Raw genomic sequence first — 19,214 nt, forward strand, 5'->3', positions numbered from 1 at the left:
CGGGCTACTTATATGTCAAACCTACAGTGGTGTGATCTTGACAAGTGCTTACAAAGCTCGTCAACCAAAACTGTGCCCTGGAAGCACGGATAAAACAAAAATCTTCAGGGTGAAAGCATTATTTCAATTTTCATGCTTAAAATAAAAAAGTTTTTTTTTACAAATTACCATTGGTCTAGCTCATCTTAGACTAAGCAGCAGATGGGTATCTAAAATTAGCTGTTAAAACTTGGATTTCTGGCTGGAGGGGCATAAATCATCCTGAAATTTCACACCGACAGTGATCCAACTAACAATTATGTAAACATTTAGGTTTCAGATAGGATGAGGCACAGCCATTGCCTAAGGCAGAATAAATTAGCAACATTTTTGTACGTAGCAAGTTCTTGGTATAAATCAATATCCACACAGGAATCAGGAAATCCCTATAGAATTCAGGCCTGAAAGCACAAATAACCTTAAGTTTTTTTCTGATTTACAGAAAGTGTTCAATTTTTATAGTTATCATAGAAAGTGTTTTATTAGTGGAAACAGTAGATGTTGCTAACAAAATTTCTAGCCCAAACTACGGCTTCAAGTGATCCCAATTTCCTTCCCATTGGGCCAGTGCATAGTACAAATAAATCAGGATGTTCGTCTCAATACAGGTTAAATATTTACATAAAAATAGAATCCATCGCACTACCTTTGTACGAAGATCACAGGAAACATAAATCAAAATCTAGCCAACAGACTTTTGTTTGTGATAGATATTAATATTTATTTGATCTCTATTTGTTCAAAGCCTGTAAAGATTTTATTTCCTAAACCTGGCATGCTGTGCTCCATACCAGAGAGCTATGATTAAATGTTTCTTAATCTAGTTAAATCAATTTATGTGCAAATTAAACTAAAACAAATTGTTGCACTGACTACTTACGGAATATTAAAATATCTCCCTAAAACCTGAATGGGAAAAAAACAGGGCAAATATTATGAAATGTAAAGTACTCATAGCTCATCGTTTTATCTTTACAACATGAAAAATTAAAAGGAGCACTACACTACTAAAAAGGTACCTGATCTACAATTTAATAACATTTTCTATGTTGCTAAGCATTTCAGGTCATCAACTGTAAATAATATGCCTTTCTTAATACTGTATCCTTAGCAACCAGTATTCAATTCAGGGGATTCTAGTTAAATGAGCCATCGGTTATTTGGGGCAGTCACTTATTTAGAACAAAAACAAATTGAGAAAATAGCTAGGATTCCCTTTGTTTATTTGGGGTACTATGCCACTTAATTGGGACAGGAGATTTGCTGAACAGTTTAGCAACCGTTTAGTTGCATTCACTTGTATGTGGCCATTATACACCACACCATCCTTAAGAAGAACAGTTTTTATATAGCGTCGGTTGTGTGTATTTGTGGTCAAAAAGCAGTGATTCTTGTCACTATTAGTTGGCTAGAAATAAGCAATAAGACACTTCAGAACTGTTTTGCTCACTGCAATTTCTAGCATTCGGAGATGCAAGAAATGGCTAGGATTGAAAATGAAATAATTTCACTGCAAGTTAGGAACTACAACGAATTCATAGTTGAGGGTTACAATGAAAATGAAGATTTGGAGGATGCAGTCATCTGAAGCATTGTATGAAGACAGTCAATTATCTGCACAAGGTGTTTGTGATGGTTTTGTTAATTTATTCAGTGATTCCAAAGAACAAGGCAGCGTAAACTGAAAGAATTTCCCCAATTTAAAATTATTAGGAACTAATAGAGTTGTACAGTATTGTAGTAGTATTGGTACTGTTCTAATCTGTTCAGCATTTTATTTCAATACATAATTTGTTACTCAGATAAATGGTAGATTTTCTTTTCTATAACTTTTTAGCTATTTCCATGAAACTTCAGATATTTAGGGCAGCCATTTAATTGGACCAAAATGTACTGGTCCCGATGTGTCCCAATTAACTAGAATACACTGTATATATTTATATAGTGGGTGATCATTCTGTTCTAATATCCTGTATGCAATTAATTTAAAAATTTTCCAATTATCTTAAAACTACAGAATGAGCAAAGCAGATCAAGGATTGGACTAATATTTTTGGGAATCTACCAATTAAATATTTTAACTTAAAGCATTGTACAGTTAATATGAAAGTATACTGGTTTAAAAGTCTGAGCATACTTACCTTATTTTTTAATTGTGTTTAATGGCCTCTTAAGATACCTGACACTGTTCACAACCTACCAGATCTAAGAATCATTATCACTGTACTTAGCACAAAAATGCAAGCTTAAATCACTAATTCGTTCCCAATAAATGTAAGTAGTTAGGTTTGAGTCATAATTGCCAGGATTTTCCCTTGTTAATATGTCTTAGAATGTTCTGCTTTGCTTCATTTTCTGAATAATGATGAAATGTCTTTCAATATCTTTGGATTCTGTCTAAACACAAAATGTAAGACTTTATAATGAACACCCAGATTATAGGTTATTACTGCCATAGCAAAAGTCAGCATCATTCTAATTTCAATATTTCTTTGCTACTAATAAAGCAGGAAACCCATATGGAACATGGTAAATAACAGGATACTCCTACAGCAAGCTGTGGAGCAGTATAGAGCTCAGTATAGAGCCAATAGCCAAAATGCAAGTGAATATGTGATACTGAATATAAAACTGTTCATTAGCCTAGCAAGTAAGATAAAATTGAAGGTACTCACCTGAAGTACAAATTTCTGATCAATGAACCTTTTTGCAACACTAGGCTGGAAGTCTGGACACTCCAGAAACCGCAAGAAAAATTCATACACAAGCTTAAAAGAAAGTGACAATTAACAGAAATTATTTCCAATTGTACAATAGATTCAAAATGTGGATATACTTGCATAAACTGTCTTCACATCAGAAATAGGAGCTGAATTAGATGATAAATGCTATACCAAAACATTCAAAAGGGTCATAGTTGATTTGATTTTGGTCTCAGCTCCACTCATCTGTTTCTTCGGCATTGCCCACAAAATGACACTACAACCCAAAATCTGTCTGCCTTGAATTAATCACTAACTTGATTGTATTCAACAACTTGCCTCCATGGCTTTCTGGATAGGCTGCAGACTCTCTATTTTAAATGGATGATCCATCACTCTGAAACTATGCCTCCCAGTTCAAATTTCCCTCAAAGGGAAAGAACTCTCAGCATCTTACTAGTCCATTCTCTTTAGAATGTTTCAAAACACCGCCTCTTTTCAAAATTCTAATCAACAGGTGCAACCCAACCAAAAATGTTATTCCTTACAATATAATCTCCATCAACCAACAGTGTAAAATAGTGTAGTCTCCGAATTGCTTATAAATACAATCATGTTTAAGGTGGTGGAAGGGACAAAGACATGTACCTCTTACCACTATCTTAATTCAGTGCCCTCTAGTTTTAGACACCTCTTCCATGGGGAAAGGTTATCTACATTGCTCATAATTCTGAAAGACCACCTTCTCAGTCCTTTCAACTCCAAAAAGAAACTAATCCTGGCTATGCAGAATTTAAAAAATGCTTATTCCAGCAATATCCACTACATCTCCTCTGTACCTTCTCCCATGCAATCGCATGCTTTCTATAGTATTGTGACCAGGTTTACACATAGTATTCCAGCTATAGCCTAACCAATGAGTTATAAAGCTGCGTCATAACCTTCCTGATTTTTTTCTATGTCCCAACTAATGAAGTTAGGCACCCTATATGCCTTCTTTACCACCTATGCTGCCACCTTGGTCATATACTCAACGGTTCCTCTGTTCCTGCTGCCCTAAATATTCATTGTGTATCGCATACCTTTATCAGTCTACCCAAATACATCAGTTCAGATTTGTCAGAATAAAATTCCATCTTCGGTTGCTCCAGCCCAAATTACCAACTGGTCAACACTGCTCTGTAGTCTAAGACTGCCCAGCACACGATCAACATCACCACAACGAATTTTGATGTCATCTGAATCTTGCTCACAATAGCTCCTACATTTACATCCAAATCATTACCTAATGTAATGAACAGTGAGGATCCCAGCAGCAACCCCTGGATACACCACTGGTCATAGGCTTCTAATCACTAAAACAACTTTCAAACACCCTGCTCTGCCTCCTATTATCAAGCAAAATTAAATCCAATTTACCAAATTTCCTTGGATCTCATGGATTCTAACATTTAGGCACACAGCTTTTGGCTGAACAAACAAAAACCTCCTTCCAGTTGTTTTTAAAATAAAATGCAAACTATTTAGTACAAATGATAATAAGTCCAAGAGATTATTTCATAAACAAATTAGAGAAAACTTCAACACTTGCACACTGACCATACACGAAGTAAAATCCAGTGATATTTTTTTGATTTCCCAAAGTAATAGGAATATCTGAACATGCAAATAGGGATGTAGGGTAAAAAAATGTGCTGTTACTTTGCCTCAAGTTTGTTACCTGCATGTGAGGCCATGCTGCTTCTAATGATGGTTCATCTTCTTCTGGATCAAAGTCTGGATTATCACTGGGAGGAAGAGTTCTGAAAATATTACAGGTAATCTGCAACAAAATTATAGCATGAATAAAGACTCATTAAAGAACAGTCTATATTTGTAGTCTTAAAAAAAGTGTTTGGCAAGTTAAATGAAATGGGCAATTGAAATATCTATTTTGGTTTAATTCTGCAAATATAGTTGTAAACTTTCCCATAAATTTGGAAAAGCATAGCTGAAGCTGACCAAAACTTTAAAGCTTAAACTTCAACACTTTGATTCCAAATAAATGCAAAATTTAGCATTGATTTTTGTCAAATTTTACTCAGGTTCTAAAACAACCTTTTATTCTTTTCCATTAGTAAAACTGCTGCACTTGCAGGCGATCAAAATAAAAGTGAACAACATGCTAATTCTAAGTAATCCTGTGCCTAAATTGCTAATAGCGGGAGATGTAACTGAATTGGTAGAAAGAAATTTAAACCAAAGTTAGAACAATAGCTAAATGGATCAGAACAGTTATAATGCTGCCAAAGTACTGCTGTGACATTATCTAGTAAATCTGGTTCTGTTTCTAAGCAGAATTAACAAAATCTTTCAAAATATAGATGTGCTTCTGCATAAATTTTCTTAACTGCAGTTAAAAATCCTGTATGTGATATATGTTATAAAATATATTTTAAAAACTAATAAAAACTCATTACACAGGCAGCAACACACACAAAATGCTGGAGAAATTCAGCAGGTCCTGAAGGAGGGTCTCGGACTGAACCAATGACTGATTATTCTTTTCCTTAGATGCTGCCTGACCTGCTGAGTTCCTCCAGCATTTTGTGTGTTTTGCTTTGGATTTCCAGCACCTGCAGGCTTTCTTGTGTTTGTAATTTACACAGGCAGCATTTGTTCCAATAATTATTCTTTTTGAAGAACCACCAAAGTCAATTTCATACATGAGCCACTGTCCTGAAAATTCATAATTACACTATGGTGCAGTTAAGTCCAACAAGTTGCATGTTAAGTACAAATCCTTTTCCATTTCATTTATGAAAGTTATGCAAACTCTGAGTTTCACAAATATCTCATTAAACAGGGTGAAGACATAATACTTAAATGTTTTACCACTTTACTAAGTCACATGTAATGGATCCAATTTTTAACTGATTCTTTGGGCCTGCTTGTGTATCCTTATAAAATTAAAACAATAAACTTAATTACAATAAAAATGGTAATTAAGTATTCGTGATTAACAACTAGCAGAGCATTATTATATACTGGATAAATCACCAGATCAGAGAAATTGATGGCATCAGCAGGTACCATGCAATATAGTTCGATAGTACATACAATTATACTTTTCACTATTTGCACAGAGACACTAATTGCACCACTCTAATAACATTTTTGTGCAACATTTCAAATATATGCAAGGAATATACAAAAATCAAAAATGAAGTATAACAGTTTTTCTTGAAATGCATTAAAGATAATACAAATGTTTGTACAATACCATGTTCATAAAATTTAGCTTCAAATAATTATCACAAATATTACAAAAAATTTGTGTTTGTGCGCTTTACCATTGAAGAGCAACTTACAAATTAAAATGAAAGGGCAGATGATTGCAATTGAATTGAATTGATGTTCCAAAAGGAGCGCATGAGCTTAATGGACTCTCTTAATTGTTATGAATTCTATGGTTAATTTCAATTCCAAGGTAGATTTAAATATGAATAGTTCCTTCATAAAAGGTAACATCTCTTAAATGTTAAAGGAAGGTTGGTGCTCTGCTTAAATTAATGAACTAGCAATCCAAAGCCTATACTAAGAATTGACGGTATTAAGCTGAAATGCCACTGTGGCAGCTGCAGAATTTAAACCCAGTTGATTAAAGTTAACAAAAAAATAGAGAGATAATTTAAACAAATAGATAGTCATGTAATGGTAACCATGAAACTGCTAGATTGTCATAAAAACCCACCTGGTCACTAATGTCCTTCAGGGAAGCAAATTGTGTCATCTTTAGCTGGTCTGGTCCATATGTGACTCCAGACCCTCAGCAATGTGACTGATTGCCCTCTGAAGTCGCCTACCAAGCCATTCATTCAGCTGTATCAAAAACTCTACATTGAAACACAGCAAGAATTAAAATCTGATAGACTAACTAGTATTGACCGTGGCATTGGATTCAGGTATAGCAAGGTCAATCACAGCCCAATGAATCTGGAACAGTTCTACTAATACGTCCGGGACCAGTGTCAAAATTAGAATTGGCGTCCTATGGACTAGCCTGGCATCACACCGACATAGTCATACTTGCGGAATTATATTTTACAGCCAATGTCTCAGACTCCCCTTTCACTACCCCACAAGTGATGGTTGAAGAATAATTAACAAATAGGAAGGCAAGGATCCTTAACATTGCCATGACACCTACTGAAGGCTAGTGATATCAAATCAAATACGGACAAGTAAACCACTTTATATCTACCTAATTGTTTAGTTGATGAATCAGTGTTTTTTTTCTGTGTTGGATAACCCTTTGGATGTGCATGGAGGGTAGAAAGGGCACACACACCATCCTCATTAAGCTACCTATTGCAAATACAAGTGGCCCGTGATAGGAGTGTTACCACTGCACGTCACATAAATAAATAGCTTCACAACATACATAGTAATTTAAAACCAGCACTTATAAAGTGCTATGAGCACTCAGTAGCAGAATTATATTTCAACATTATTCATAACTTCATATTCAATCACTACTACTGAGCCAAGAGACCAAGGTTCATGCCAGGAGTATTATCAGGCACAGCTCTAAAGTTCAGTTTGAATATCAGTTCAACTCTAGACCTCATTAGACCTCTGGTCCAAAAGTGAACAAAGGAATTGCAAGAGTGGTATCAGGAAACCATGGTAAGATTCGTCAATAGGAAACAAGGGGAAGGGCACACTACCTGATGGAATAATATTCCACACAAAGAAAAGACAGTTGTATTTGTTGAAGGCCATCAATGAGTGGAAAATCGCATGTTTCAAATAAAGAGAAGTGTACAGTAGTCTTTCCACACAGGGTGATACAAGGACAACCACTTTCCTTAATGTCGATTCCTGATTTATACTGGGTTGAAGAGTTCACTAATTTCCCAATTTATAGATAAAACAAAATATGAAGAGAAAGTGATTTTTGAATATGATTAATACTCTTAATAGACATTAAAAATGATAGACATAGATTGGGGACATTGGTGGACAGTAAAATTGAATTTTGAAAAGTATGAAGCATTACATCTTAGTCGACAAGATGAAACAGCATAAATGGTGACATAATTCTATAAGGATTCAAGAGAGAGATTTCATGTGTGTGTTTCTTTGAAAGAGGCAGGGATGTTGAGAGAACAGCTTGAAAAATGTGTATAGTATCCCAGTCTTCATAAATGCACTGAGTATATGAGCAAGGAACTGGTTCAGCAGAACTGGATTATTGCACTAGTTCTCTGACCCACACATTTGCAAGGTTTTAAAGAAGGTGACAGATAACTCAGTGCAAATAATTCTAAGGATGAGAGGTTCTAGTTCAGTTCACACAGTGGTGAAGATGGAGTTGCTGATTTAGAACAAAGGTAACAACAAAAGCATCTGAGGAAGATGGAGATTAAAGAGCAGCATATACAGTAAGTATTTTTTTTAAAGTAATTGATCTCTTTGGTGAACAAGTTACACACATGAGAAGGAAGAATGAAGGTCATTGGCAAAAGAACTAAATATCTTTTCACATCTTAAGTATTCCAAGTGTGCAGCCTGAGAAATACAACAGCATGCATGATGACAAGCTCCTTTGGATGTAAATGATTTTTGAACTGGCCAGAATTAAATTAGAAACTTAGTATAAAGTCAAATAAGCAGACATTGTCAACAATGGAGCCAAATGAAAACAGTGGAAAGGGAATTTTCTTCAGGACCTGAAGATAATGACTTTTATCATCCTGACAGTTTCAGATAAACTCAGATTGAGAAGACAGCATGCACATGGTGCTACCAAGTTAGCAATCACTTTATCAAAGCTGTCCTCCAATGATCAGTCCTGGCCATTGCTAATCACTGTCGTTATTTATAGATTGGACAGATTGAAATATGTCTGAGACAACACCAACATTAGTATATAGTAAGTCAATGAAAGAGCAATCATTTACAAAGAACATTCAAATGTTCTAAAGTGGATCACATATCAGCAAATGCCATCCAGTTTACATAAACAAAATGCTTTGCATATTTTCTTGAATACACATAGAGTACACGTTTTTTTAGAGATACCGAGAGATAGGAAAGATCATGGACATCACTGACAATTCACGAAGCTGTAGTTAAAATAATCAGCTTGCAAGTCACAATGAATTTGATCTCTGCATGGATCTGGTCCCCTTAATGTGGTTTTATGGCTTTAGGAGAAAGGATTAGAACTCCACAAGAATGTTCCTCACCTCCTTAGATAGGACCAGAGCTTTCTCCATTCCATTTAGAGCTGTAGAGATTTAGAAATGATCTGATATAAAACTACAAATGAATTAAAAGTGTTGCTAATTTTTTTGATAGCATAGAATCCCAGTGAAACAGATTAGAGAAAACCAAGGAAAAGAGCTTAAACTATAAAATAATAGAAAAAAAACATCAGCCGTTATTTTTCTAGATTAGAGAATAAAGTATTAACAATTGTGGTAAGTGGTGTATTTCCACATCTGTTCGAGGAGGAACTGCAGCACTTATTAACTCGGACAGAGTACTTTGTATCAAAGATAAATATCTTCATAAACAACACTTAAACAAAGTCATAGGAGAAAAAAATAGTATTCCATTTATACCATCCACAACCCTATTCCTTTTAGTGGCCAATGATTTCTTACCTTAATGATCTCCCAGCACTTGCAGTGAATGAATAAATTAACTATATCCCATGCATTAAATCCTACATCCCTCATATTTAGTATATTGAAGGGACATACAAGGAAATGTCTTAGCTATCATAATATTCATTCAATGTTACTTGAATTTGACTCAAAATTATGTTGAGTATATTAACTTAAATATTTAGTTAGTGGTAAGGAAGGCAAATGGAATGCTAGCATTCATTTCAAGAGGACTAGAATATAAAAGCAAGGATGTAGTGTTGAAATTTTATAAGGCACTAGTCAAATCGCTCTTGGAGTATTGTGAGCAATTTTGTACCCCTTATCTAAGAAAGGATGTGTTGGTATGGGAGACGATGCAGAGGAGGCTTATGAGAAGGATTATTTGATGGCTCTGGGCCTGTACTCACTTGCATTTGTAAGAATGGGGGGGATCTTATTGAAACCAATTGAATATTGAAAGGCCTAGATAGAGTGGATGTGGAGAGGATATTTCCTACTGTGGGCAAGTCTAGGACCAGAAGGCACAGCCTCAGAACAGAAGGGCATTGCTTTAGAACAGGAATGAGGAGGATTTTTTTTTAGCCAGAGGGCAGAGAATCTGTGGAATTATTTGCCACAGACAGCTGTGCAGGTCAAGTTATTGGTTATATTTAAAATGGAGGTTGATAGGTTCTTGATCAGTAAGAACGTCAAAGGTTATGGGGAGAAGGCAGTAGAATAGGGTTGCGAGGGATATTAAATCAGCCATGATTGAATGGCAGAGCTTTCAGTGGGCCAAATGGCCTAATTGCACTATGTCTTATGTCTAAAATAGTGTAAGTTAAAGTACAATAGGCTGGTGTTCAGCAGTGAAAGCCTTCTACTTCTTAGGAAATCCCTTAATATTGAGGAATGACATGGCTACCCCAAAATAAGCAATTGAATGCATCTAGGGCCTCAATGAACTATACATGCTACCATGGGAAAGTTTGACAACATTGGTTTGCAGTAGACTATGGAATGCCCTCTTCAAATTTGGCTGGAATTAGTATCCACCTTGTATGCTTCATGATAGCATGCATACAATGATACTAATGCATACAAATGTCCTAAAATAGACCCAATTCTTTATCCGTTTTCTCACTGAAAGTTCATCAGACAAGGCTATCACTGCCCCAACACTTTTCTCAACAGTTCTCACTCAACACAGGACCTCAATCTGCAATAAATCTCAGACTGTAATTGAGCTAATCTTCATAACTATTGGGAAACAGTTAAATGTACAGAGACCGCACTTGAGAATCAAGGTCATCTGAACTTCATTGGTCAAGCTAGTGTTTGCATTTACACGGAGACAGAGATTGCAGACATTATTCAGCAAATCACACAAGAGAATGGGCCTCACTCTCAATATCCATGAATCAAAGATCCCAACTCTGCTCAGTACTCTACCTTTTGATGATTAAGCCTTAAGACGAGACCAGGTAAATTTCCCAAGTCTCAGAAACCATTCTCAGAGAAGGCCAATTGAACTCAATCAACAATGTATTACAGCAAGGTCCAGAATATCATGCTGCACTGAGTCACTCTGAAGGTGATACAGGATTAGCTAGCTATTTTTGAATCCCTGAAGTGGATTAATTTAGATTAATTATACATACAATTCTAGCATTCATACTTGTCAAAGCAAGCACTTTGTAAAATAGTATTTATAATGGAGAACACTACATTAGGTCACATTTTTATTTAAAGCCAAATGCCAGCGGAATGTAGGAGAGGAAGGATGTTTAGGAAGTAACTTAATGACAGTAACAGCTGTTCAGTACAACTGTTACCTAAGATGCAGGTTCTTGTATAATAAATTTTGCATGACTCTATATCATTCACATGGAACAATATCAAATTAGAAAATTATATACTGCCACATCTTAAAGTAACAGAACCATCAAATGCTTAGGTAAATTTGTGGGCATGATCACGAACTATCATCCCTACTGCAGAGTACTAACCCGTTTCATTGAGCACTAAAAGTGGAAGTTACACAAACACATCTGCACTTGCTGGCAGATAATATTTTGAATGTTGGCTGCTGTGGTGATGATCTACTCCACTAGTTGAAACAAAAGTAAATATGTGCAAAGATGTACAAGGGATTTTGTTTGAGTAATATGAATGTGTTGAATTACATTACTCAACTGACAAAATAAATCCTTTATGTAAAATGTTATTATATTTTTTAGACCTTGATAACACACAATAAATTCAGATGGAGTCTGAAGTAACCAGAATTTCACTAAAAATAACCACGTGTTATGAGTATTCAAAATAGGTTGACTGGGTTAGGATATGGTCATGCAGGGAAAATATCAAATCAATTTATAAGAGAATGCTACAAATAATTAAAATAGTATAAGTCAGTCTGACTGATCAATGGTTACTTTCTACATAAAGTTCCTTATTAATCTGTGGTGTTATGGACTGTTCACACTCCAGATGTATTTCTGTCAACTTTCAAAAAGTGAATTCTATACCCACTACTTTTGTCACAGAGAAGAAATTCTGCAATCACTTATCTTTTCTTTCAAATAAACTTATACCCATATCCTCCAGTTATTATGCCCTCTGGTAATGGGAATAGGTTCTCCCATCATGCTATCAAGAAACTCCAATTTTATACACTTCAATTAAATCTTAGCTTTGTTTTAGAAAAACATAACACCAAGCTGGTCAATCCTCTCCTACAACTACAATCTGCACCCCACCAATGCTGTTGTAAATCTTCCCTGTACCTTCTCTGATGGCTTCACAGATTTCCTGTACTATGGTGACCAGAATAGTATTTTAGTACAGTAGATTCTGATTAATTGGGTCATCAGTTAATCAGAACAGCTTTTTTTTTGGGACAACTCCTAAAAGAACAAAAACTAATTGAGAAAATAGCTGGAATTGCCTTAGTTTTATTTGGAGCACTATACTGCTTAATTAGGACAGAAGATTTCTGTCAAACAGCTACTAATTAGCTTCAGTCCTGTGCACTTGTGCGTGGCCATCAGACACTACACTGTCCTTGAAGCAGTCAGTTTTTAAGTAGCATCAGTTGCGTGTATTTGTGTTCGAACAGCAGCGATTTTTATCACTGATAGTTGGCCAGAAATAACGAGTAAGACAATTCAGAACTGTTTTGCTCACTATGGTTTCAAGCATTCAGACTTGGAGATGACAGACAGATGGATGCAAAAATGAAACTATTTCACTACTTCGACAAGTTAGGAACTACAGAGAATTTCAAGTTATTGACAATCAAAGTTCAAAGTAAATTTTATTATTAAAGTACATATGTGTCACCTTATTCAACCCAGAGATTAATTTTCCTGTGGGCATACACAGCAAAGCTACAGAATGATCAATGTAAGATTAACCAAAGTGCAAAAGACAAACTGTGCAATGCAAATAGAAATAAATAGTAATAAATCATGAGATAAAGAGTCCTTACAGTCAGATCATTGGTAGTGGGAACATTTCAATGATGGGGTAAGTGAGGGATAACTACAAAAGCCTGGAGGTAGTAACTGTTCTATAATCTGGTGGTGTGAGTCCTCAGACTCTTGTACCTTCCATCTGATAGCAACAGTGAGAAGAAAGCATGATCTGAGTGGTGGGTATCTCTGATGAAGGATGCTGTTTTCCTATGACAGCATTTCATGTAGATGTGCTCAGTGGTTGGGAAGGCTTTACCCATGATATACTGGGCCAAATCCACGACCTTTTGTAGGATTTTCCATTCAAATGCATTAGTGTTTCCATACCAGACTGTGATGCAGCCTGTAAATACATTCTCCATTACAAATCTGTATAAGTTTGTCAAAGTTTTAGATGACTTGCTGAATCTCCACAGACTCGTAATGAAGTGGAGGCGCTGCAGTGCTTTCTTCGCAATTGCACTTATGTGCTGGGTTCAGGACACTTCCTTTGAAATAGCAACATCCAGGAATTTGAAGTTGTTAACCCTCTTCACCTCTGATCTTCTGATAAGGACTGGGTCATGAACCTTTGTTTTACCTTTCCTGAAATCTGTAATCTATTCCTTGGTCTTGCTGACATTGAGTCAGACCATTGCTATTACACCACTCAGCCAAATTTTCAATCTCCCTCCTGTATGGTGATTCATCAGTACCTTTGATTCGGCCCACAACAGTGGGGTCATCAGCAAACTTGAATATGACTTTGGAGCTGTGCTTAGCCACAGAGTAATAGGTGTAAAGTGAGTAGAGCAGTAGGCTAAGTACACATCCCCACCGTGCGCCTGTGCTGATGAAAATCATGGAGGAGATATTGCCAATCTGAAGTGACTGGAGTCTACAAGTGAGGAAATCCAGGATCCAATTGCACAAGAATGTATAAAGGCCAAGGTCTTGGAGCTTACTGATTAGCTTTGAGGGGTTGATAGTATTGAATGCTAATGTACACACCTTTGAAGTCCAGATGCACCAGGATTGAGTGGAAAGCCAATGAGATGGCATCGGCTGAGGACCTATTGCTCCAGGAGGCAAACTGTAGCAGATCTAAGTCACCTCTCAGGCAGGAGTTGTTTCATCAACAACCTCTCAAAAACACTTTATCACTGTAGATGTAAATGCAACTGGTTAATAGTCATCGAAGTAGGTGACAATGCTCTTTGGCGCTGGAACAATTAAAGCCTGCTTGAAGTAGGTGGATTCCCCTTGACTTACAATGAAAATCAATATGCCATTGTGTACACTGGATGAATTTCTCCATCGATAAATATTAGAAACTAATACACAGTTTTATAGTACTGTAGTAGTAGTGTTCTAATTTGTTCTGTATTTCATTTACATTAATAATAAGTTGTTACTCAGTTAAACAGTAGCTTGTCTTTTTATCTTTTTAACTCTCCAAGAAACTTCAGCTAATTGGGGCATCTGCTTAATTGGGCCAAAATGTACTCATCCCAATGTGTCCCAATTAACCAAAATCCACTGTATTTCAAGCAAGGTCTCCTTGCTCTTATATTCTCTTTCTCACAAATGCAAACAATCTTTATGTCTTCTTGAGCATTCAGCCTACTTTTTTTAAGGAATCCATGTACTATTCCAAAGGCCTGTTATTTCTCTACACTCTTAGCAATTGATCATTTATCATGTGTTCTCTTGCCATCCTCCCCAAATACTTAACATCACACTCACCAAGATCAAACTACAATGTTTAGTATCGTGCATTATAACCTTCCACAGCTTCAAGCTTTCTTCCTCACTACTAGCTAAAATTACGGTGCTATCAGTGTACTTCTTTTCCCTTTCTTTATTCAAGAATAAGTCATTAACACTCAAAAAAGAAATCAACCTAATGCTAAACATTGTGGTGTCCATTACATATAGTCCTCCAGTTACTGAACTCCTGTTGATGATCATTTGTTTTTCACAACTAACTCTATCACTTTCCCATTAATTCTTTTTTATTAATTTTTTTATAAGTTTCTACACTACAACAGAAAAAAAACGCCAACAAAATGGAGATTTATATAATGCTAAACCAATGCATCTAATATACAACTCATAATATAGAAAAAGCACCCAAAATGAAATCATATAAAGTTAGTATCCTCCCCAGCCTCGCACTACAAAACTCTTAGCCAATCACTTCAATGTAAAGAAAAGTTCATCAGAGCTGTAAATATAAAAAAATGTAATGCCTACTACCTGAACTATAATGTATTTCACAACACAAAAAAAAGCTGAAAGTAAGGGATTGTAGTACAAAAAAAGGATAAACCTTTTATCTAAAGAGGAATTATGAAAATATTCAAGAAAAGGTCCCCACACCTTATAAAACTTTATGTCTGAATAAGTGAATAAGGACAAAATGTCTCTAAGCCATTGAGCATGAGTGGGTGGGGCAACATCTCTCCACCTGAGAACTAAACACCTAGCCAAGAGATGCAGAGGATAATGTTCAACATTTAGTCGGATTCAAATGCATGTCAACTTCACCCAAAGTGCGAAAAAGAGCAATCAAAGGGTTAGGTTCTAAATGGCAATTAAGAATATGGGATAAAGTTTAAAAAAATCTCTCCAAACTAGGGCAAGCCCAATACATATGAATAAGAGAAGCCTCACCCCCTTTACACTTATGACAAAAGGGACTAATATCAGGATAGAACCACGATAATTTAGTTTTAGACATATGAGCCCTATGTACAACCTTGAACTGCAAAAGGCAGTGGCGAGCACATAAACAGGTTGAGTTAACTGATTTAAGAATTGAATCCCAAACCTCATTGGACAGAGAAATATTTAAATCATGCTCCTAGGCAGTTCTGATTTTACAAATTGTATAAAATATTTAGGTATAAGAGTCGATAATGATATAAAGAATTTAAATAAATTAAATTATTTGCCATTATTGAAAAAAACTCAAGAGGATCTTGATAAATGGATGATGATACCAATAACATCGGTAGGTAGAGTTAATGCTGTAAAAATGAATATATTTCCTAGATTACAATATTTATTACAAACATTACCAATACAACTGCCCCAGAAGTTTTTTCAAGAGTTGAATAAATGTGTGAGGAAGTTTCTTTGGAAAGGTAAGATGTCAAGAATATCATTGGAAAAACTGACAAGTAAATTTGACCTAGGAGGGTTACAACTAACAAATTTTAAGAATTTAAAAATCAACTTAGATTTATTGCATCTTTTATTGATGAAGAAAAATCGGCATGGATTAGAATAGAGTTAGATAAGATAGGAGAAAATATACCAGAAGATTTTATATATAAATTGGAATCCAAATGGTTACGGGAAAAGAAAGTATCTCTTATATTAAAACATTTGATCAATTTATGGAATAAGATAAATGTGGATGATGAGATAAAGAAATCTTTATTAGCAAAGAGAACCCTAATTCAAAATAGACTTATTCCTTTTACAATGGATAACCAACTTTTATATAACTGGTTTCAAAAAGGGATCATATATATAGGTGACTGTTTTGAAGGAGGTATATTGATGTCATGTGATCAATTAAAGAATAAATATAAAATATCATAAAACACTCTTTTCTGTTATTTTCAATTAAAGGCCTATTTAAGAGATAAACTGGGTCAAACAATGTTAATGCCAAAACCTAATGAAATAGAAACTTTAATTCAAAAAGGAAAAATTTTAAGATTTACGTCTTGTATGTATAATTTGATTCAAAAACAGACAATTAAACCAGGAATTCATTAGTCAAGACAAAGATGGGAAACTGATTTGAATATTAAAATCGATGAAAAAAATTGGTCTAGACTATGTCTTGATAGTATGACAAATACAATAAATGTCTGACTTCGATTAGTACATTACAATTTTTTACATCAATTATATATTACACCACAAAAAATAAATAGATTAAATCCAAATTTATCTGACCAATGTTTCCGATATAATCAAGAAATCGGTACTTTTTTACACTCTACTTGGTCTTGTTTTAAAATTCAACCTTTTTGGATAAATCTAAGACTTACTGGAACAAATTATTGGAATACAACTTCCACATAGCCCAATATTATTTTTATTAGGTGATATTGAAGGGATAATACAGAAACCTAAATTGAATAAATATCAGAAAAAAATTATAAAAATTGCATTGGCAGTAGCCAAAAAAGCTATTGCAGTTACTTGGAAATCAGATTTATACTTAACTATGGACCGTTGGAATAATGAAATATATAGCTGCATTCCACTTGAAAAAATTACTTGTAATTTAAGAAATGAATATGATATATTTTTGAAAATTTGGCACCCTTATTTACAAAAGATAGAATAAAATATATAGGTCCTTTAAAATTATTAGTTATTTGGGGAAAAAAAAGATATATACTAAAGTTATTTTGAACTCCACGGAGCATGTGGGGATCCTCCGATACCCAGGCAATCTTCCTTTCTTTCTTTCTTTCTTTCTTTCTTTCTTTCTTTCTTCTTTCTTTCTTTTTTTTAAGACAGGCATGTTAAGGGGGGAAGGGTTAAGGGGAGGGGGGAGGGCTAATATTAATTTTCATTACTCTATTATTCTATTCATTTTATGTAATTCTCTTAAAAATTTAACAAAAAAAATATATAAAAATAAATAAAACACCCCCCTCCAAATCCCCGTCAATTCAGCACAGCTACGAAATGCAATCGCCAGTGGCTCTATGGCCAGATCAAAAAGTAAGGGATATAAGGGGCACCCGGGGTGCCACATTTAAGATTAAAGGGCTGGGATTGCTGAGAACTAGTTAAAACAGAAGCAGTGGGATATGAATATAGCAATTTAATCCATGTAATAAAACTTAATCCAAAATCAAATTTTTCTAAAACCGCAAAAAGAATGTTCCATTCCACATGATCAAACGCCTTCTCCGCATCAAGAGAAATGACACATTCAGGAATCGCAGTTCAGGGTGAATAGAAGATATTAAATAAATGCCGTATATTAAAAATAGGAGGCAATTTTTAATAAAACCAGTCTAACCTTCAGAAATAATTAAGGGTACAATCTACAAGCCAAAACTTTAGCCAAATTTTTAACATTAACATTTAACAAAGAGATCGGCCTATACTAAGAGCACTCTGTTGGATCTTTACCTAAAAGAATGATACTTGCCTTATTAAATGATGCTGGCAATTTACCATGTTTAAATGAATTAGATAAAACTAAGAATAATTGAGGCGAAAGCAATGAGGAAAATGATTTATAAAATTCAGCAGAAAACCCATCAGGTCCAGGAGATTTACCCAACTACAGTGCAGAAATGGCTGAAGATATTTCCTCTAGTGATAATAGCTCAGTGAGTTTTGCTTTAAGATCCGAAGAAAGCAAAGGAATATTTAAACTATTTAAGAATTGCCAACAGAAATACCATCATTTAAAGATTCAGAGTTATAGAATCAAGAATAATAATTCTTGAATGTATCATTAATTTTTAAATGGTTCAAAATGATGTTCCCATTTTCCATTTGAATTTTTGTAATTTGTTGTTTAGCTTTAGTGCATCTTAATTGGTTGACAAAAAATTTACCGGATTTATCACCATGAAAATAAAACTGGCTCTTACTTTCAAGAAGTTGACATTCAACTGGGTGAGTGGAAACAAGGTCAAATTTAGTTTGAAGTTCCACTCGCTTCTTGTACAGTTCCGGATTTTTGGTCTGGGCAAATAGTTGATCTGTTGCTTTAATTTGACTGACCAAATCTAATCGCTCTAACTAGGTCTTTCTTTTCCGATTCACAGTATATGAAATTATGTGACCCTTCAAATATGCTTTCATGGCAATCCAGACAACCAGAGATGAAATTTCAGATGACATATTAGTATTTAAAAAAAAGTTATCTGGTGCTTCATAAATTTTACCAAATAATTGTCCGACAACAAGGTCAGATTAAAGCACCAATGTTTATTCATTTGAAGGAAACCAGGAAAAATTATATACAAGGTAACTGGGGCATGATCCAAAATCAATATACTCTGATAATCACAAGAGCTAACAGATGGAATCAGCAGGTTATCAATTAAAAAATAATCAATTCTAGTAAAAGTATGATGTAGACATGTGGAAAAAAATGAATAATCTCTCTCACCTGGATGGAAAAACTGCCACACATCAGAGATACCATAGTTAGAAAGGAAGGACTGAATTCATAAAGCAGATATACTTGGTAGTTTAGGAACAGAGGACGATTGATCCAAAATTGGATCTAATCAACAATTAAAATCACTGTCCAATAAAAGAGAATATAAACTCAGGTCAGGCAATAAAGAGAAAAACGATCAAAAAACTCCACATCATCC

General features: G+C 34.9%; 1 protein-coding gene across 2 annotated transcripts in view; it reads right to left on the reverse strand.

Annotated features, from left to right (window-relative positions):
• ppp2r5a (protein phosphatase 2, regulatory subunit B', alpha isoform) overlaps positions 1-19,214 on the reverse strand; it is a 171,770-nt gene that overhangs the window by 66,546 nt on the left and 86,010 nt on the right. For both annotated transcript variants that reach the window (XM_059985868.1, XM_059985867.1), the window contains 2 exons: positions 4,462-4,563; positions 2,715-2,807 (listed from right to left, as the gene is read on the reverse strand). In XM_059985868.1, the coding sequence (XP_059841851.1) occupies positions 2,715-2,807; positions 4,462-4,563 (195 nt within the window). The remainder of the gene's footprint in view (positions 1-2,714; positions 2,808-4,461; positions 4,564-19,214) is intronic.

Source organism: Hypanus sabinus, chromosome 12 (assembly GCF_030144855.1).
Source record: "Hypanus sabinus isolate sHypSab1 chromosome 12, sHypSab1.hap1, whole genome shotgun sequence".
Classification (NCBI taxonomy): Eukaryota; Metazoa; Chordata; class Chondrichthyes; order Myliobatiformes; family Dasyatidae; genus Hypanus; species Hypanus sabinus.